Source organism: Mobula hypostoma, chromosome 6 (assembly GCF_963921235.1).
Source record: "Mobula hypostoma chromosome 6, sMobHyp1.1, whole genome shotgun sequence".
NCBI lineage: Eukaryota > Metazoa > Chordata > Chondrichthyes > Myliobatiformes > Myliobatidae > Mobula > Mobula hypostoma.
The window spans coordinates 27367899-27389656 of NC_086102.1; the positions used below are offsets into that span (position 1 = coordinate 27367899).

The 21758-nt window shown below is 42.4% G+C and overlaps 1 protein-coding gene across 1 annotated transcript in view; it reads right to left on the reverse strand.

Annotated features, from left to right (window-relative positions):
* LOC134347885 (interleukin-10 receptor subunit beta-like) overlaps nt 1-21758 on the reverse strand; it is a 74525-nt gene that overhangs the window by 22211 nt on the left and 30556 nt on the right. The window contains exons 3-6 of the mRNA XM_063050459.1: nt 9915-10078; nt 7098-7209; nt 3622-3809; nt 1325-1488 (exon numbers count right to left, since the gene is read on the reverse strand). Coding sequence (XP_062906529.1) covers nt 1325-1488; nt 3622-3809; nt 7098-7209; nt 9915-10078 — 628 coding nt within the window. The remainder of the gene's footprint in view (nt 1-1324; nt 1489-3621; nt 3810-7097; nt 7210-9914; nt 10079-21758) is intronic.

Below are 21758 nucleotides of genomic sequence, written 5' to 3' on the forward strand. Positions count from 1 at the left end.
TAAGCTGCAGAGAGTTGTAAAATCAGTCAGCTCCATCATGAGTACTAGTATCCAAGACATCTTCAACGAGTGGTACCTCAAGAAGGCAGCGTTCATCATTAGGGATCCCCACCACCCAGGACATGCCCTCCTCACATTATTACTGTCAGGAAGGAGGTACAGAAGCCTGAAGACACACACTCAGTGATTCAGGAACAGCTTCTTCCCTCTGCCATCCCATTCCTAAATGGACATTTAACCCATGAGCACTACCTCACTACAGCTGAAGGGTTTGAGCCCAAGTCATCAGCTATATTCTTTTCCATAGATGCTGCCTGGCCTGCTAAGTTCCTCCAGCATTTTGAATGTACTGTTTGGATTTCCAGCATCTGCAGATTTTCCCTTGTTCGTGATTGGCTCCCTACTTTTTTTCTGTTTTTGCACTACCTATTTAATTTAACTAGTTAATAAACACACACACACATATATATATATATATATATATACACACACACTATAATTCAATAAGACCATAACATACATGAGCAGAATTAGGCCATTTGGTCCATCAAGTCTGCTCTGCCACTTCATCATTGCTGATCCATTTCCCTCTCAGCCCCAATCTCCTGCCCTCTCCCCATATCCCCTTCATGCCCTGAGTAATCAAGAATCTATCAACAGTATTTTTCTATATTCATCATGTAATGCATTGTACTGCTGCTGCTAAGTTAACAAATTTCACAACATACAAGTATGCCGATGATATTAAACCTAATTCTGAACAATGGATATAGACAATATCAATATTCAGTACGAATTTAGTGATCCTTGGAATACTCTATCTATGCCCTGTTTACTCCTATCAGCTTCTCCACTCCTCTTGACCTCTTCAACTTCCTGTGTTCCATGGAAAGTAAACCTAAGGTTATTGTTGAAGGTTAAGTTGAAAGGGTGACATGAAATAAATGAGAAGAGTCTTGTCTAAAATAGAAACATATAAGCACCTCAAGCCAAATGGCTTCTTTCAGTGTAAATTGCTATCTAACTCTATGAGCCATCATCTCTCCTTCTACTCACAAAGAAGTATTCTTCAATAAGTTTCTATAGGTGCATTTAATGTCAGAGAAATATATACAATATACATCCTGAAATTCTTTTTCTGCGCAGACATCCATGAAAACAGATGAGTGCTCCAAAGAATGAATGACAGTTAAGTCATTAGAACCCCAAAGCCTCCCCAGCTCCCCCCTTCCACGCACAAGCAGCAGCAAAGCAACGACCCCCTCCCACCTCCACCGAGCACTCAAGCATGCAGCAAAGCATCAATTCTTTCACGATAACTTACATTTATATTTACATCGTCAGTCTTTTCCCAATAAAATACATAGTAAATAAGATCCCGATAATTTATTCGAATAGGTTCTCCATCCTCACGGACTGGATCTAAAATGGTGACGTGTAACACACCTGCCTCTGACAGCACTGTAACTAATGGAGGTCCAATCACAGCTTGAAAAAGAAGAGGAAGATTTTTTTTTTTACAACTTGAGCATTTTAGTGTAGACTTCAATAACATGCACTAAAAAATAGTACTAAAAAAAATTTTAACTCTCAGCCATTAGCTTTAACTACTTTTCTTCCTATTTTCTCTTTACTTTACAATCATCCCTGAAGGCAGCAATTCACGCTGAGGGTGTCCCAGCCAACTTTCTACACATGTGAAGTTCACAAAACAATTTTGGCAGACCTTTTTGTCTATGGAGGAGGCTATAATCTGGATATTATCCAGGTGAAGTTATTGCAAAACAATTTGGAGCCTGTATCTTAGGCTACAATACTGCAAGTTACTGCAGAGTAACGCTGCCCAGATTTTCACAAAAGCCAGCCTCCCCTCCCTCCCCTCTGTGAACCCCACTCAGACATTCTTCCCCCCCACCCCACCCCATCAGACAGAAGATAAAAAGTCTGAAAAGTACACACCACTAGCATTCTAACCATAGTAGTCATAGTCAGAGTCATACTTTATTGATCCCGGGGGAAACTGGTTGTTTTTTGAAAATACTTTTGTGTTGATCATTTGCAGTGCAATGTGAGATGTGGCAAATTGGTAAATTGCTTTATCATTGTAACATGTACTGAGGTCCAGTGAAAAACTTTTACTGTGCATGCCATCCATAAAGATCCTTTCATATAAGTCATTGGGGTAGTACAAGGGAGGACAATAACTGAATATATACCCATTGCTATAATACTATTAAAATGGTCTCCTTGACCTCACAACCTACCTTGCACCTTACTGTCTGCCTGCATTGCACTTTCCCTAATCAGTAACACCTAATTTTTCATTCGGTTACTGCTATCGGGAGGGGGCAGAGCAGCACAGTGATGAGTAAATCGCTTTACAGCTTGATTCATTTCCCGCTGCACTCTGTAAGGAGTTTATACATTCTCCCGGTGACCGCGTGGGTTTCCTCCGGCTGTTCCAGTTTCCACCCTCATTCCAAAAATGGACAGTTGGGGCTAGTAAGTTGTGGCCACAAGATGCTGGCACGGAAGTGTGGAGACACGAGGAGGCTGCCTAGCACAATCCTTGCTGATTTGATGTACATGTGAAAAATAAAACTAATCTCATCTAACCTTATTAATAAATTGTAGATTCAAATTCCACTCTAGAGAGTAGAAACTCCAGAGATAGAAACTGACACCCTGACAGGACTGTGGGACTTCTGCACTCATGCAGATATAATTTTGTTTTGAGACGTTAAGCAGAAGGATCATCCATCCCCTCAGGAGACAGTAAGTGTACCCCTGGTTTCTTCATGAAAATCAGCAAGCGAAGTTTGCCAAGTGCTTTTCTTAAAAGGTATCAGATTTTCTAGGAAGCTTAATATAAGGCCATAAGGCAGAGGAGCAAAACAAGCATTTCAGCCCATCAAGTCTGCTCTACCTTTTGATCACAACTCACACCCGGGTAGGCTCTCCTCCAAGTCACATATCATTCTCACTTGAAAATGCACTGCCGGTCATCCCTTGTAACAGGGCCTACATCCAGGAATTCACTCCCCAACAGTAGTGGGAACAGCTACACGTGTCTTGCTCCACGCAAATTGGTTGCCTTGTTCTCGACATTTAAAATGTACCCACACATGAAAATACTGGGGGATTGAGAGGGAGATGGTCCATCCATGATGAAATGACACAGCAGACTAGATGGGCCAAATGGCCTAATTCTGCCCCTACGGTCTTAGGATAGTCCTCTCTGCACCTTGTAGCACATCGGGCGACAATCTTGCCATTTCTTTAGCATTTTGCCTGTCTTTCTTTTACAGGGCTGAGTTATTAGCTTGTTGCTCAGACCAGCACAGATGGAAAGCGTGCAAGGAGCTGGCCGGATTCGAACCCGGGACCACCCGCCTCGAGGTCACGTGCAGATGCCACCACACTACTATAAATGCAATCATGAAAGGCCTTCGACAAGTACTATTTTTAAACAACAGTGGCTACAATTCATTTACGGATCCAAACAATGCTCCATTCGGGATGCCAGATCATTTGGACACCACAAGATTCTACAACAAGATTTTAAATAGTTTCAGGGTAATGGAGTCAAGACAGCAGGACTAATATTTATAAATCTCTTACTGTCTTTATATGGATAAAAGGGCTCTATTTCAACCCATTCTGATGTTGCACCTTCCTGCTCCGTTCTCACTCTTAGATAATATTTTGCAAAGAAAGCAAGATTATCCAGCAAATCACATTCAGTCTCAGGAGTGTGGGTGCAGTTCAATGCATCAGTCCAATTGTCCTTGGTCGTTCTTTCAAAGTTCCTGAAAAAAGTAAAAACATTGCATTAAGATCATGTCCAAACTCAATATTCCCTTAATTTAATATTTTATAAAAAAAACAGCTGAATCAGAAATTGTGTTTCCATTGAGGCCAGATGGCTGCAAGTTCACGAGTTCACTGGTATGAGGCATGAGTGTGCTTGTGAGTTAGAGAGAAAAGGGGGCTTGTTTTGCTGCTGGAGTTGTTCTGCTGGACACTGTAGGCATGCTATGTCAGCACCGAAATCTGAGGGCTGTCCCCTACCCTCCTGCTGGTTGTTAATGAAAAGGAAGTATTTCATTGCATGTTTTGATGTACATGTGATAAACAAATCACCCTGACTGATCTGAATCTGAACTCATTTAGTCCAAATTAGAATAAGATTTTCATGAGGTTGGGCCATTCAGCCCCCATTCCTGCTTCATCATTTAACACCATCAGGGCTGACCTTTTATGTCAGTACCACTTTCCTGTGCAAAACCTCACATCCCTGAACATCTGAAAACATAGTGATCTGTATTGAGCAACATACATCAAAGTTGCTGGTGAACGCAGCAGGCCAAGCAGCATCTATAGGAAGAGGCGCAGTCGACGTTTCAGGCCGAGACCCTTCGTCAGGACTAACTGAAGGAAGAGTGAGTAAGGGATTTGAAAGCTGGAGGGGGAGGGGGAGATGCAAAATGATAGGAGAAGACAGGAGGGGGAGGGATAGAGCCGAGAGCTGGACAGGTGATAGGCAAAAGGGGATACGAGAGGATCTGAAACGTCGACTGCGCCTCTTCCTATAGATGCTGCTTGGCCTGCTGCGTTCACCAGCAACTTTGATGTATGTTGCTTGAATTTCCAGCATCTGCAGAATTCCTGTTGATCTGTATTGATATAGGTGACTAGAGTGAAGACACTTTAAGTACTTCCCAAATTAAGCAGTTTTTTCTCATCTCAGTCATGAATGGCTTTTGAGACTGTTATCTCTGGTTCCAGACATCCCCTGAAAATCAACTCCTCATCTTTTCTACCAGGACCAAGGATCTAAACTCAAGGGAGAAACAGCTGGCAAAACCTGTTATGTTTTGTAACTCCACAACATAAAACTAATTGAAGGAAAGACATGGAACAGGCAATAAATGTATATGCAAACACGTGGAAATCTGCAGATGCTGAAATTTCAAGCGACACACATCAAAGTTGCTGGTGAACGCAGCAGGCCAAGCAGCATCTTTAGGAAGAGGTACAGTTGACGTTTCGGGCCGAGACCCTTCGTCAGAACTAACTGAAAGAAGAGCTAGTAAGAGATTTGAAAGTGGGAGGGGGAGGGGAGATCCAAAATGATAGGAGAAGACAGGAGGGGGAGGGATGGAGCCAAGAGCTGGACAGGTGATAGGCAAAAGGGATATGAGAGGATCATGGGGCAGGAGGCCCAGGGAGAAAGAAAGGGGGAGGGGGGAAGCCCAGAGGATGGCGTTTTTACTTTAGTGAACCGCGTACTAATAATGTGGAAACGTGATGATGTAAGCCATTCATGTACTTCTACATTTAACTTGTAATAAATTATTTAAACAAAGAATAATTAATCAAACAATATCTAATATTTCCCATATATTACTGGCAAATACATCAGAGGCAAATACATTGGATAGGCACATGGATGTAAGGAAGATGGAGGGATATGGACATGCTGTAGATAGGTGGAATTAATGTTTGGGCATTTTTGACTTGCTTTCTAGTTGGTTTGTGGGCTGAATGGCATATTCCTGTGCTGTACTGGTCTGTCTATGTACTAAAATATTAAATACACAACAAAATCCCCAATGGATTAGTTTACTATGGAGCCGAGCACAAAACATTAATCATAAGTTCCTCAAATGTTCCGAACTTTTTAGTTTCACTGTTCATTTACTGTGGTTGTGTACTGTAACCAATTGTACTATACCCTGCTCTAAAAGACATGGTACATTTGGAAGTTGATGCAATTTATCAAGAATAACATAAGTGTCTGCCTTTTTCAATGGAAGAATAACAGGCCATTATTCATTTAAGAAAATAAAAGGATCATACGTTTCATCACAGCCAAAAAGATTCATCAGGTCAGCAGACTTTTCCTCAGAAGCTTGACTGAATGGTCAAATTGACCCCACAGAAGACTGGTAGACAGCCAGCTGTCAGGTTTCTTAGAACTGAACTACTGAGAAAAAAATCTGTGGAAATCCCCCAGAGTGCATGTGCAAGGACCATGATCTCTCAGGTTGGTCCCATGTTAACGAGTGAAGGAATAGTAGTGGAACAAAAGTCAATGTGTCCCTGCAGATATGCTGTAGGAGTTTGAATATCAAATGCCTGGAGCTCCATGCAGGGTTGACATGTTTAACATGGAATGTTTGCACATCAGAACCGGTACAGATGGCTCTACAGATCAATTGCTTATTCAATCAGAAATGATACATTTTTGTTAAACAATAGGCAAAGATGACACACCAGCACGAGGAATTCTGCAGATGCTGGAAATTCAAGCAACACACATCAAAGTTGCTGGTGAACGCAGCAGGCCAGGCAGCATCTCTAGGAAGAGGTACAGTCGACCTGTCCAGCTCTTGGCTCCATCCCTCCCCCTCCTGTCTTCTCCTATCAGTTTGGATCTCCCCCTCCCCCTCCCACTTTCAAACCTCTTACTAGCTCTTCCTTTAGTTAGTCCTGACGAAGGGTCTCGGCTCGAAACGTCGACTGTACCTCTTCCTAGAGATGCTGTCTGGCCTGCTGCGTTCACCAGCAAATTTGATGTGTGACACACCAGCATCAGGTTTAGCACATGTTCAGCAGGGCACTGAATAATGACCTCATGTTCTATTGGTCAGCATTGATTCCTGCCCTTCCATATGCTTCTGATGCAAGGCACTAGGGTAATCACCTATTGCCACTGTAAAACCCTCCAAAATGACAGCAAGGCAAGTTAACCAACATCAACATATTTTCCCAGGCCGACATTGCCAGCATTGAATTCAGCTCCACTGGACAGGCCATGTCATCTACATTCCTAGCATCAGGTTCCTAACCCTCCATTCTGAGTGTTACAAGGTGGACAGAGAGAAAGATCCAAGTTTGTTCCCACAGCAAAGAAGCAGCTTCTATGTCGGCACTCAGAACCTGGAGGCTTCTAGTCTGGGCTACATGCAGAAGACTAGCTTAAACACCAGATGTAATGTATCATCTACCATTATTATCACTATGCTTATTATCACTAATAAAAATAGTTTCAATAGCAATATCCCAGCTAGAGACCATTTTACTTTCCTTACCCTTGATATTGTACAGAATAGGTCACCGGACTAAGTTGAAGAACATCTGCATTCCATTTCACAACATGTTTTAAGTTATAAGAATCAATCTTTATGTTTCTTGGAGCCGATACTAAACAGAGAAAGCAAATATTAAAAGTTATTAGGAAGAGAAAATAAAAATACTTTATTTTTCCAATATGGCAAGTGATTTCTCTTCAGTTGTTAACCTTGAACTCACATAAGCACATCCATCGTTAGAAGCTTATCTCAGTAAAAGACAATGGAACTGTGAATACAATCAATAACTAACACTTGCATGCATTGAGCATATGACCAAAGATGATCTTATTTTAAAATCTAACCATATACTTTAGTAAAAAGTCAGTTTGCAATGCGAAATAATTTAGGTTAGAAATGTAAATTGGAAAAAAGGTCTACAGCACTGGGGCCTCGTCACGAATCCATGCAACCATGCATTATTTAACATGGTTGGCACAAGTCACACATGCACCTACAGTAAAGGGTGTAGGATTGTGGTATAGTCTAGTCACGCACATTCCCACTATTAAGAAAAAGCTGATTCTCCTGCAACACACAAGCTTGGGATTAAAGGATGAGACAAAAGCGAACAGCAGTTACTTGAGAAACAAACTTGCGTGCTAGTGTCAAGCAGTAGATTCTATTTCACTTTGTACGTCCTCTGCAGGAGAGGGGTAAAACAATGTAATACATCTCTCAGCAAATACTTGAGATCTGCACCAGCAGAAACCAGGGGTGGTAGTAGGGGGCACTAGATAGAAAAATGGAAGGATATGTAGGAGGGAAAAGTTAGATTGAGCTTACAGTAGGTGAAAGGTCGGCACAACATTGTGGACTGAAGGGCCTGTACTTTGCTGCTGAGTTCTAAGTTCTTAAGCAGAAAGTGATAGAATCAGTTTAGATCAAGCAACACACATAAAAGTTGCTGGTGAACGCAGCAGGCCAGACAGCATCTCTAGGAAGAGGTACAGTCGACGTTTCGGGCTGAGACCCTTCGTCAGGATTAACTGAAAGAAGAGCTAGTAAGGGATTTGAAAGTGGGAGGGGGAGAGGGAGATCCAAAATGATAGGAGAAGACAGGAGGGGGAGGGATGGAGCCAAGAGCTGGACAGGTGATTGGCAAAAGGGATCTGAGAGGATCATGGGACAGGAGTCCTAGGGAGAAAGAAAAGGAGAGGGAGGAAAGACCAGAAGATGGGCAAGGGGTATAGTGAGGGGGACAGAGGGAGAACAAGGAGAGAGAGAAAAAGAATGTGTGTATAAATAACGGATGGGGTATGAGGGGGAGGTGGGGCATCAGCGGAAGTCACTGTTCATGCCATCAGGCTGGAGGCTACCCAGACGGAATATAAGGTGTTGTTCCTCCAACCTGAGTGTGGCTTCATCTTTACAGTAGAGGAAGCCGTGGATAGACATATCAGAATGGGAATGGGACGTGGAATTAAAATGTGTGGCCACTGGGAGATCCTGCTTTCTCTGGCAGACAGAGCATAGGTGTTCAGTGAAACGATCTCCCAGTCTGCGTCGGGTCTCGCCAATATATAGAAGGCCACATTGGGAGCACCAGACGCAGTATATCACCCCAGCCGACTCACAGGTGAAGTGTCACCTCACCTGGAAGGACTGTCTGGGGCCCTGAATGGTAGTGAGGGAGGAAGTGTAAGGGCAGGTATAGCACTTGTTCCGCTTACAAATAAGTGCCAGGCTGCTGCCTGGCCTGCTGCGTTCACCAGCAACTTTTATGTGTGTTGCTTGAAATTCCAGCATCTGCAGATTTCCTCGTGCTTGTGTAATCAGTTTAGATGATACTTTATTGTATTATGAAGCTGAGCTAATAGTAACACAGCAGCTTCTTCAGGCAACTGTGTAAATGGAATTTCTATAAGGAAAATAACTGCATTCCTTCTAGTCTCTGGAAGTGACATGGCTGCTGCTTAAGGTATCTACTTTTTATTTCTTGCACATGATAATTTACAATAGAATTATGGATCCATTCAATATAGTTTGTATGAACAAATGCTCTGCCACAGCTAAAGGCCATTTTGGACAAGAGCTCAGAATAATGAAGGACAGTCTGATCAGGAAATTTGGAGGTTTTTTTCTCCCTGTCAACAGACACTATAGTAAGTGGCTGCATTTTCTGAACTACTCCCAGACGGTTCAAGGAGGCCTGTGGCAAAAGCGCTTGAGGAATTCTGTAGGTCAGGCAGCACCTATGGAGAGGGATAGAGAGTCAGTGTTTCAAGCCAAGACCCTTCCTGTATCTGCAGGATCTCTTTTGTCAAGGAGGACTCTGCTCACAGAGGAATGTTATCAGGTTGCAGTTCCACTTTGTAGTTTTGCCTTTATTGTATCCAGCGCCAAGCTGCCACGCAATTTTAATCTATTACCTTCTGCTGCGTTTGATCAGTCAACAATACATAATTTAGATTCAGGTTAAGTATGTAACTTTCCTTCCCAAAGTCAACCAGATGTTTCTTTTTTCGCCATCCACTATTTTGGATACTAGGTTTTCTTCCCCAATTTAGCTCCAGTATCTCAGTTACAGCAGTAGGCTGTGAATTCATTTCTGCAAGTCTGAGTCTGTGGTCATTAGATTCAATAACAATACACTAAACAGACCTTGAAAATAGTCGTGTCTGGGATAGGAATAGAAATGAGTGCTCGCGCAACACATTTGAATACTGGTCTGACTAAATAAAAAATACATTCCCCTCTACATGTTGAGTATAAAAAGCAAAACCACTTGGGAAACAGCTTAGAAAACAAAACTTGTCATGTGCATATCTGTCCTACCTGCTTCAACCCAGTTTGAAGTTTCACTTCCATGCTCTGCTCTCACTCTTAGATCATAGGGTACATTGAGGGTGAGACTGTCCAACAATTCACATTCTGTCTCCGTGATATGCACGCATTTCTGTGCATCTATCCACATTCGGTTCTCTCCTCTTTCAAAAGATCTAAAGTTCAGATTGCAAAAGAAAAACAGCAATTAAAATAAATGGCACTCTGAAATTAGGACAAAATTTGTGCAAAACAGGAAGTTAATAGCTAGACCAAAGCAATTATTCAGAGGCAGTGTTTACAATATCATTCTGCATAAGGTCCCATTTAGTTAGGGCAAAAGTATAGTTCTGTGTGCGCTCCCTTAGGTAGGATATCAAGATCAAAGAGTGGACATAGAAAGAAAAAAAAAATCACTGAAACTTGGGCCTTGGCCAAGTAGCACTGCAGCTTCATGGCTCTGGTGATCCAGGTTGCATCTGTGGGGTTTCCTCACTGTCACATTGGGTGCTCTAGATTCCTCCAACATTCCAAATCAAGTGAATTGTCAGGTTAAATGGCCACTGTAAATTGAGCCTAATGTGTAGATAAGCATAGTGGTATTGGCAGAGTGTGGGACAATGTGGATGCAAGTGGGACTGGAGTAAATTGGTGCTTGATAGTCAGTTGGTGAAAAAGAAAGAGAAGCATGTTATGTGTCAAGTGTTCTTTTTAAGTTTCAAATGTTTTTTGTTCTTACATATATACAATAGGAAGGTAAAGATAGAGATAAGCTTTATTTGTCATATATACATCAAAACATACAGTGAAATGTGTTGTTTGCACCAAATGAGATAAGCAGGGATTGTGCTGGGGGCAGCCTGCAAATGTCACCACAACTTACTAACCCTAACTATACTGCACGTCTTTTAGAACATGGGAGGAAATCGGAGAACCCCAAGTGTGGTAAACCATGTATATATGTTGTAACTCGGTTACCTGTCTGGACACACCCCTCTGCTGACTGTCCCTGTGGCTCCTCCCACAGAATCCTGTATAAAGGTGTTCGCCTTGCCCCTCCCCCTCAGTCAGGGGGCAGACACTCACTGTGGAGGTCGTATTGTACAGCGAATAAAAGCCTTTCAGTATTTTACCAAACCTCAGTCTTTTGGAGTAATTGAAGGTGCTTCACCAAGGAAACCCACATGGTCATAGGGAGAACATAAAATCTCTGTACAGAGAGCGGCAGGAATCAAACCCTGAATGGTGATCTCTGGTGCTGTAAAAGCGATTGTGCTAATTGAGATACTAACATGTCACCCAAACATCTGCCATCAGGCAAACGTTACAGGAGCATCAAAACTAAAACCACAAGGCTACTAAACAGCTTCCTCCCACAGGCAGTCAGACTGCTAAATAGCTGCTCTACCTGACTCTGCTTTGGACACGTTTAACTTGCACTTGACACTTATAACTTGATTTGAACTGACATGTGGCTGTTGTGTTTTACTATTTATTGTTATGTTTATTATTTAGTGTTGCGTTTGTTATGTTATGATTGCACTGCTCCTGGGAAACGTTGTCTCATTCTGCCCTGCAGAGCTGATGTACGGTTAGAATGACAATAAAGTTTTTTGAATCTTGAATCTTGAATCTTGAAAAGATCTTTAACTCTTTGCTGGCCACAGGTGTGAGGACCCCCTAATCTATTTATTTTAGAGCTACAACACTGAACAGGTTCAATGAGTGGGGCGACCAGCAACCCACCTATTTAACACTAGGAGTCCGACAAGGTGTTTGCCTTCACTAGTTGTGGCACAAAATGTAAGGACAAGAGAGGATACAGTACAGCTTTATAAAATGCTGTATAAGCCACATCTGAAGTACCGTACAGTTCTGGTTGGCATGTTAGAGGAAAAATTATGATCACACTGGCAAGAGTGCTGAGGGGACATTGGGATAAAGCATTTCAGTTCTGAGAGGTTACACAGAACATAGAACAGTACAGCATAGTGGGCCGAACAGCCTGTTGCCTGTTCCTATTTTGTGCCAAACCAATTAAATTAGTAATCAAATGACCAACTAAATGAATCTCTTCTGCCCACACAATGTCCATATACTTCCATTTTCCTCATATTAATGTGCCTACTTAAATGTCACTTAACAGTCCCTACACGTCTATCTCTACCACTATCCAGGCACCACATTCCAGCCACCCATCACTCTCTGTGTAAAATACGTGCCCCTCACTTCTCCTTTGAACTTACCCCCTCTCACCTTAAATGCATGCCCTCTGGTATTAGACACGCTAGTCATTGAATAAGCTAGATTTACGTTTCTTGAAGCAAAGGACACTGAGGGCAAGTTGATGGATGGAGATAGAGTTGTAGAACACCACAGCACACAAACAGGCCCTTTGGCTCATCTAGTCTGTGCTGGACCATTAATCCAGTTCCATCCACTTGCATCCAGACCATAGACCTTCATTCCCTCTCCCTCATCCCTATACCTATCCAAATTGCTCTTAAGTGTTGAAATGGATCCCGCATCCACCACGTGCACTAACAGCTCGTTCCACATTCTTACCACCATCTGAATGAAAAAGTTTCTCCTCATGTCTCCTTTAACCCATGACCTCTAGTTGTAGTCTCACCCCATCTCAGGAGAAAACTCTGCTTGAATTTACCCTATCTACAACCCTCACAATTTTGTATCCCTTTATCAAGTGTCTTATTAATCTTCTACATTCCAGGGAATAAAGTCCTAATTTATTTAACCTTTCCATGTAATTCCGATCCTTAAGTCCTGGCAACATCCTTGTAAATTTTCTCTGCACTCTTTCAAACTTATTTACACCTTTCCTGTAGATAGGTGAATAACACTGCCCAAAATGCTCCAAATTAGACCTCACTAACATCCCAACTCCTGTACTAAATACCTTGATTTATGAATGCAATGTGCAAAAGATTTCTTTACAACCCTATCTACATATGACGTCACTTTCAAGGAAGTATGGATTGGTATTCCCAGATCCCTCTTTTCTACCACACTCCTCAGAGCCCTGCTGCTCATTGTGTAAGATCTACCCAAAATACAACACTCACACATGTCTGCATTAAATTCCATCTACCATTTTTCCATTTGGTCCAGATCCTGCCACAAGCTTTGTTAGACTTCCCATTACCTCCCCAATCCTGGTGTGATTCACAAATCTGATGATGCAGTTTACCACATTATCATCCAGATCGTTGATATAGATGACAAACAACAATGGACACAGCACCAATCCCTGTGGCACACCACTAGTCACAGGCCTCTACAACCACCCAGTGGCTTCTTCCGTTAAGCCAATGTTTAATCCAATTTACTACCTCTTCTTGAAAGCCAAGTGACCAAACTCCCATGCAAGACCTTGCTAAAGTCCATGTAGCCATCATCTACTGCAATGACTTCATCAACATTCCTGATAACTTTCTCGAAAAACTCGAAGATTGGCTAGACACGACTTACTGTGTACAAAGCCATGTTGACCTTTCCTAATCAGTCTCTGTTTGTCTAAATACTTATACATCCAGTCTCTTAGAATACCTTCCAATAACTTTCCCACTACTGATGTCAGGCTCACCAGCCTATTCTTAAAGACTTTCTTAAACATTGGAACAACATTAGCTATCCTCCAATCTTCTGTACTTCACCAGTGACTAAGAGTATTTTAAATATCTCTGCTAGGTCCCCTTCAATTTCTGCACTAACCTCCCACAGAGTCAGAGGGAACACATTGTCAGGCCCTGCGGATTTATCCACCCTAATTTGCCATAAGACAGCAAACACCTCCAACTCTGTAATCTGTATAGGGTCCAAGACCTCACTACTGCACTTCCTCACATCTGTAGACTCTGTATCCATCTCCCAAGTAAATACAAATACAAAAAAATCCATTTAAGATCTCTCTCATCTCCTTCAGCTCTATGCATCTTCCAGAGGATCAGTTTTGTTCCTTGCTATCCTTTTGCTCTCAATATATCTGTAAAATTCCTTAGGATGCTCCTTCTCCTTGTCTGCTAGAGCAACCTCGTGCCTTCTTTTAGCTCTCCTGATTTCTTTCTTAAGTGTTCTCTTACATTTCTTATACTTCTCAAGTACCCCATTTGTTCCTGCCTGATATACCTGCTAAGCACCTCCTCCTTTTTCTGAACCAGGGCCTCAATATCTCTCAAAAACCAAGGTTCCCTGAACCTGTTATCCTTGCCTTTGATTCTGACAGGAACATAGAAACTCTGCAGTCTCAAAAACTCTCTTTTGAATGGCTCCCAGCTATCAATTACACCTTTGCCAGAAAACAACCTGTCCCAATCCACACTTGCCAGATCCTTTCTGATACCATCAAAACTATCCTTTCTCCAACTAAGAATCTCAGCCTGAGGACCAGACCTATCCTTTTCAATAATTACCTTGAAACTAATGGCATTATGGTCACTAGATACAAAGTGTTGCCCTACTCAAACTTCCAACACCTGCCCTGTCTCATTCCCTTATATGAGATCTAGTATCGCATACTCTCTCATTGGACTTCTATGTACTGATTAAAGAAATTTCCCAGAAATCACTTGACAAACTCTATCCCTTCTAGGATGGGGAATCCCAGTCAGTATGTGGAAAGTTAAAGTCACCTATTATCACAGCCTCATATTTCTTACAACAGTCTGCGTTCTCTCTACAAATTTGCTCCTATAAATCCCGCAGGCTGTTAGGTGGTCTATAATATAATCCCATTAACGTGGTCTTACCTTTTTTATTCCTCAGTTCTACCCACAAAGCCTCATTTGACAAGCTCTCTAGTCTGTCCCATCTGAGCACTGCTGTGACATTTTCCTGACCAGTAATGCCACCTCCCCCCCTTAAATTCCCCCCTCTCTATCATGTCTAGACCAACGGAACCCCAAAACCTCAAGCTGCCAGTCCTGCTCCTCCTGCAACCATGACTCACTAATGGCTACAATGTCATGATTCCACATGCTGATTCATGACCTACGCTCATCCACCTTTCCTTCATTACTACTTGCATCGAAGTATATGCAGCTCAGAAGATTAGTTGACCACTATGCTTGACCCTTTGAGTACTGACTTTGTATGTCAGCTTAACAACATCTTTCTCCACAGCAACTCCACTATCTATTCTGGGACTCTGGCTTCTATCCCCCTGCAACTCTGGTTTAAACCCCACTTGTGCAGCACTAGCAAACCTCCCTGCTAGGATATTAGGATATACAGTACTGTGCAAAAGTCTTAGATAGATAGATATATATATATGTCCACAATCAGAGTCACATGAAGCCACAGGAGCAGGTGGTGGATGGTCACATAAGCAGCTGGTGCGTATCACAAGTTCTGGTTATGCAACCATTGATGCCAGGCAGACAATCGCTGAAGAGTATTGATAATGACTGGGGTCATCAGTCTTCTAAAGACACAGCCCAGAAGAAGGCAATGGCAAATCACTTCTGTAGAAAAATTTGTCAAGAACAACCATGGCCAAAACCACGATCGGCCATGTCGTACGACAAGGAACATAATGATGATGACGGTATAATGTTACAAGGAGCGTAGATAGAGTGGAAAGGAACAGATAGTCCCCGGTAGCAGAGGTTTCTACATGGAAAACATTGATAATTGATAAGGGGATAGAGGGAATCTGAATATATTGTCTGAATAGTTATTGGACAAGAAGTATCTAGGCAAATATTTAAATTGCTAAGGCACAGAAGGCTATGACTCAAGTGCTGATAACAGATTAGCATAGAAGGGTACTATTGAACCCAATCGTTACCACTTCCTTCATTCTGAACTTCAGCATTCTCCCGATGTTAACAGTTTGGTGTGCACTGTTCTCTCTTTCCCTCATTTCTTAAATAATGGGGTCATACTTGCTATCCTCCAATGCACAAAAGCAAATCTAAAATTATAGAGCAGAACACAGAACGCGGGAGGAAATCAGTAGGTTAGGCAGCATCCATGGAAATGAATCAACAGTCGATGTTTCAGAATGAGACTCTTCTTCAGGACTGGAAAGGAAGTGGAGAAGAGGTCAGAATAAGGAAGTGGAGGGAGGGGAAAAAGTACATTAGAAGGTGATAGGTAAAGCCAGGTGGGTGGGGAGTGGGGTTGGGGGGGATAAAGTAAGAAGCTGGGAGGTGATAGGTGGAAAAGGCAAAGGGCTGGTGAAGAAGGATACTGATAAAGGGTTGTGTATGGTGACATGTATGTACTTCGATAATAATTTTACTTTGAACTCTAACTAGTCCAATGCACTCCGAACACACCTCCCTCACTCTCTCCATTTTAAACTTAAGCTAACTCAGCACTATGTGTCATAGTCCGGTCCATAAAGTCCATATTCCGGTTCACGGTCCAGTCCATCGACCCTTGCTCCAGGTTTTCCTATCTACCCTGTTTCTGTCCTTGTTGAGCGAATTGAGTCAGCTGATGCTCACTGGGGCTGGCTGCATAAATACCTTCAGAGACCAGGGTATGGTTGCTGGATTGTTCTTGTCCTTACTCCTTGGATCCCTTCCTCTGTCTTCTGTTTCCTCGCCTGAAGCCCTGCCTTGTCTTGCCGATATCTCTCGCCTCGCCTGAAGTTCTGTCTCGCCTTGCTTTGCCAGAAGCCCTACCTTGTCTTGCTGGTAACTCTCGCCTCGCCTGAAGTTCTTGTCTTGCCTTGCTTTGCCTGTAGCCTTGCCTTGTCTTGCTGTCTGGTCCTGGAGCTACCCTGTACCTAGCTCCCTTCCTGTCCCTTGCCTCCGCCCAGGTAAGCCAGGCCGTCTTGCCGTTACCTGGGGTTAGTTCTGTCCCTTGCCTCTGTTGGGTGGTAATCCGCGCCCTGCCCAGGAGGAGTCCAGCCTCCAGCCTCCTGCCAAGCCTCGCCTCGCCTCTTGCTGAGCCTCGAGCCTGTAGATTTCAGCCTCGTCCTTGCCTAGTTCTGGGGTCCAAGTCAGAGGCAAGACCCAGGTACTGGGTCCTTGTCCAGTCTCTGGCTCGGAGTCCAAGCCCGGGCTCCTAGCTCTCTTGTTCAGTCCTGTTCCTGGTTTTCCTGTCCATGTCCTTGCCATCGCCCTGTATCCTAGTCCTGTCCCTAGTACTTCAGTGTCTGTGTCTTGCACTTGGGTCCGTTCCCTTATGACACTATGCCGCCAAAATCTTAACTTGCACCAAATCCCATTCACCAGCCTCTCTTGCAATTGACGACCTACACTGACATCTGGTTAAGCAATGTCCTGATTTTAAGATTCACACTTTTGTTTTCACACTTCCTCTTTAGCTTTTCTCTTCCTTATCTGTGCAATTTCCTCAGGCCCTAACAATGTCTAGAACCTCTGCACACCACTCCTGGTGAGAAATGGCAAAAATAAATTGGTGAATATAGCTTTAGTGACCAAGATCCTAAGCTCAAAAATTCCCTTCCTAAACCTCTCTGGGTCTCATTTCTCCCTTAAGATTCTACTTAAAACCACTCTTATCAAGCTTTGGACATTCCCTTGTTTCTTAGTATCAAGCTGTTATGAAGGTGTCTGAGATTTCTGCTATATTAGAGGAGCTAGCAATTTATTACTGCTATAGCTTTAGGCAGTTGGCATAGATTACCCAACAGGAACCCTGGAGGATGGCCAACAAGTTCTACACTTGACTGACACTTGCTTCTCAAACAAACCAGGCAAATGAAGTTCTGGGAAATACAATTGCAGACCACACACAGGAAAGGTTGTGTAAACCTTGTCATGAGATCAGAAAAAAAAACATGCAAGATTCCTACAAATGCTTTAACTTGTTAATCACAGCCATGGCTCCAACTAACTAAAGCCAATAGGCTGGTCCTAGACTTATTTCCTGGCACAATTTACATATTACTGTTTATGGTTTTATTATTATTTATTATTTATGGTGCAACTGTAATGAAAACCAATTTCCCCGAGATCAATAAAGTATGACTAAAAACGAGAGGTCATTCATTTCAATCCAAAAAAAAAAGTAGAAAAGAGGAGTAGTTTTTAAAATGGTGAGAGATTAATGTGTTTCAGAGGGAGCTAGATGTCTCTGTATATCAGTCTCAGAATATTAACATTAAGGTTCAGCAAGCAATTAGGAAGGAAAACAGAATTCTGGCTCATTTTATAAGATGACATGTGCACCAGAAATAAAGATGTCTTACTCCAAAAACATAAGCTCCAGGTTCAAACTTCAAGGTACATTTATTATCAAAGCATGTATACATTATAAAGCTTGAGATTCGTCTCCTTACAGTCAGCCACAAAATAAGGAAACCCCAAAAGAACCCCTAATAATAAAGTCAATTACAGTAAGTATATACATGTATATTAAATAGTAAAATTAAAAATAGTGCAGAAACAGAAGTAATATATATTAAATAGAAGTGAGGTAAAGTTTATGGGTACAATGTCCATTTAGGAATCGTACAGCAGAGGGGAAGAAGCTGTTCCTGATTGCTGAGTGTGTGAATTCAGGCTTCTGTACTTCCTTCCTGAGAGTAACAATGAGAAGGGGGTATGCCCTGCGTGTTGGGGGGGGGGGCCCTCAATAATGGACACTGACTTTCTGAGGCACCACTCCTTGAAGATGTCAGAACTGTGTTCAGTTCTGGTCACCTCACTACAAAGCATATGGATACTATAAAGAGAGTGCAGAGGAGATTTACAAGGATGTTGCCTGGATTGGAGGGTGTACCTTATGAGAATGGGTTGAGTATACTTGGCCTTTTCTCCTTGGAGTGACAGAGGATGAGAGATGACCAGCAGAGGTGTATAAGATGATGAGGGGCATTGATCATGTGGATAGCCAGAGGCTTTTTCCCAGGGCTGAAATGGCTAATGCAAGGAGGCATAGTTTTTAAGGTGCTTGGAAATAGGTACCGAGGGGATGTTAGGGGTGAGTTTTCCACAGAGAGAGTGGTGGGTGTGTGGAATGCACTGCCGGTGGCGGTGGTGGAAGTGGATACAATAGGGTCTTTTAAGAACCTCTTAGATAGGTACATAGAGTTTAGAAAAATAGAGGGCTATGTGCTAGGGAAATTCTAGGTGGTTTCTAGAGTAGGTTACATGGTCGGCACAACATTGTGGGCCAAAGGGCCTGTAATGTGCTGTAAATTTCTGTTCTATGTTCTATGATGATAGGTCAGCATCCTGAAAGGTTAACTCTATTTCTCACTCCCCAAATGCCGCTGAATTTTCCGTTTTCTGTGCTCCCTACATAATTGCACAGCTCTCTGCATTTTCATCATTATATGCCTTCTCTATCCCTTCCCCAATGAAATACATACAAGTCAGAATTCCCAAATTCATATTTCACATTAGAACTGGACAGCAAAATAAACACTATTTCTCACAAATGATTTCCATACATACACAAAATGACTGCCACAAAAAAAGAACAAACTTCATGACATACGTGAGTGAAGATAAACCTGCCTGATACAGATATCTATTGCGGTCTGAGAGTGGGAAGGGGGCAGGGAAGAGGGGATTCATGGCTGGAAAAATGGGAAGGGAGAGGTGAGGGAGCAGGAAACACCAGACATTCTGTAATGTTCAATAAACCAATTTTTGGTTTCAAATCATCTTGTCTGGTGTCTCAGTGTTGGATGTGTCTGTACCCACATCACCCCTGACACTCCTTCTCTGCCACCTGTCCCACAGCCCTCCACCCTTGCCACTCCCAACATCCTTTGCTCCAGGCAGATTTACAAACTTGCTGTCTGCTCTATGTTGACAAATACAGTACTGTGCAAAAGTATATATATATGTGCCTAAGACCTCTGCACAGTACAGTATATGTATGTAGCATTCATAGGCAATGATTTATTTTTCATGGGAAACAGTCAAACAGAGATGACCAGATAGCTTGCACGGTAGCATAACGTTAGCGAAACACTTTACAACGCCAGTGGCCAAGGTTCAATTACTGCCACTGTCTGTAAGGAGTTTGTCTATTTGCTCTGCGACCACATGGATTTCCTGCACATGCATTGGCTTCCTCCCACATTCTAAATACGTACAGGTTAGGGTTAGTAAGTTGTGGGCATGCTACATTGGCACCATAAGCATGGCAACACTGCAGGCTGCCAACAGCATATCCTTGGACAGTGTTGGTCATTGACGCAAATGGCACATCTTAGTTGTATGTTTCAAAGTACATGTGACAAATAAAGCTAATCTTTAAAAAAAATCTTAATTTAGGATATACTTTGTTGATGTACAACTGCCTGAGCTCCTCTTTGACCGTATCAATTGAATTCCTTACACAAAATATTGCTGGAACACATTCCACACTGATGTGCTGTTGTAGAGGTAAAGCCAACTGCAACAACTTACTCAGCATCACCCCATTGCAGAATCAGAATCAGATTTATTATCATATGGTGTGAAATTTGTTGTTCTGCTGTGCAAGACATAAAATTATTCCAAGTTACAAAATAAATAAATAGTGCAAAAGACAAATGATGAGGTGGTATTCTTGGGTTCATGGACCATTCAGAAATCTGATGGTGTAGGTGAAGAAGCAGTTCTACGTGTACTTGTAACTAGACACCAACAAAAAGTAGAAGAGAATTTTATCTAAAGAGATTATTTTGCAAATTAAATCTTAAAAGACACTATAGGATCAGTAACTTTAAATTCCTGGGTGTTACTATCTCAGAGGACCTGTCCTGGACCTGTCATATGAATGCAACTGCAAAGAAAGCACGACAGTGCCTCTACTTCCTGTGGAGATTCAGCATGACATCAAAATCCTTGACAAACTTCTATAGATGTGCAGTGGAAAGTATACTGACTGACTGAATTATGGCCTGGTATGGGAACACCATTGCATTTGAATGGAAAGTCCTGCAAAGGTTAGTGGAATTGGCCCAGTACATCACGGTTAAAGCCCTCCCAACCACTGAGCACATCTAAATGAAACGCTGTCGTAGGAAAGGAGCATCCATCATCAAAGATCCTCACCACTCAGGCCATGCTCTTTTCTCTCTGCAGCCAACAAGGAGAAGGTACAGGTGCCTCAGGACTTGCAACACCTGGTTAAAGAACAATTAGTACCCTCAACCATCAGGCTCTTGAACAAAAGAGGAGAACTACACGCATCCATTGAGATGTTCCCACAACCAATGATCTCATTTTAAGGACTCTTCATCTTGTTTTTCATGCTCTCATTATTTATTGCTATTTATTTATATTTGCATTTGCATTGTTTGTTATTCATTGATCCTGTTTACAGTTACTGCTCTATAAATTTGCTGAGTTTGCCCACAGGAAGAAGAATCTCAGTATTGTATGTAGAGACATGTATGTATCCTGATAATAAATATACTTTGAACTTTTAAATGTGATTATAGGCATCTGTTAGTCTCATGAGACCATGGATTTGCGCCTTGGAAGGTTTCCAGGGCGCAGGCCTGGGCAAGGTTGTATGGAAGACCAGCAGTTGCCCTTGCTGCAAGTCTCCCCTCTCCACGCCACCGATGTTGTCCAAGGGAAGGGCGTTAGGACCCATACAGCTTGGCACCAGTGTCGTCGCAGAGCAATGTGTGGTTAAGTGCCTTGCTCAAGGACACACACACTGCCTCAGCCAAGGCTCGAGCTAGCGACCTCCAAATCACTAGACGAACGCCTTAACCACTTGGCCACGTGCCAACACATGTGATATACTGCATACTATAGCAAATGGTACAGTGTACTCATGAAGATATAATTTAAAAAAAAACACTGAATAGATAGAGTTCTGAAAATCAAAATTTTTTCAACATTAATCTGTTTTAAACAATTTACAGCTGTATAGTTTTGCAGTTATGGACTCACTTCCCTGATCGGA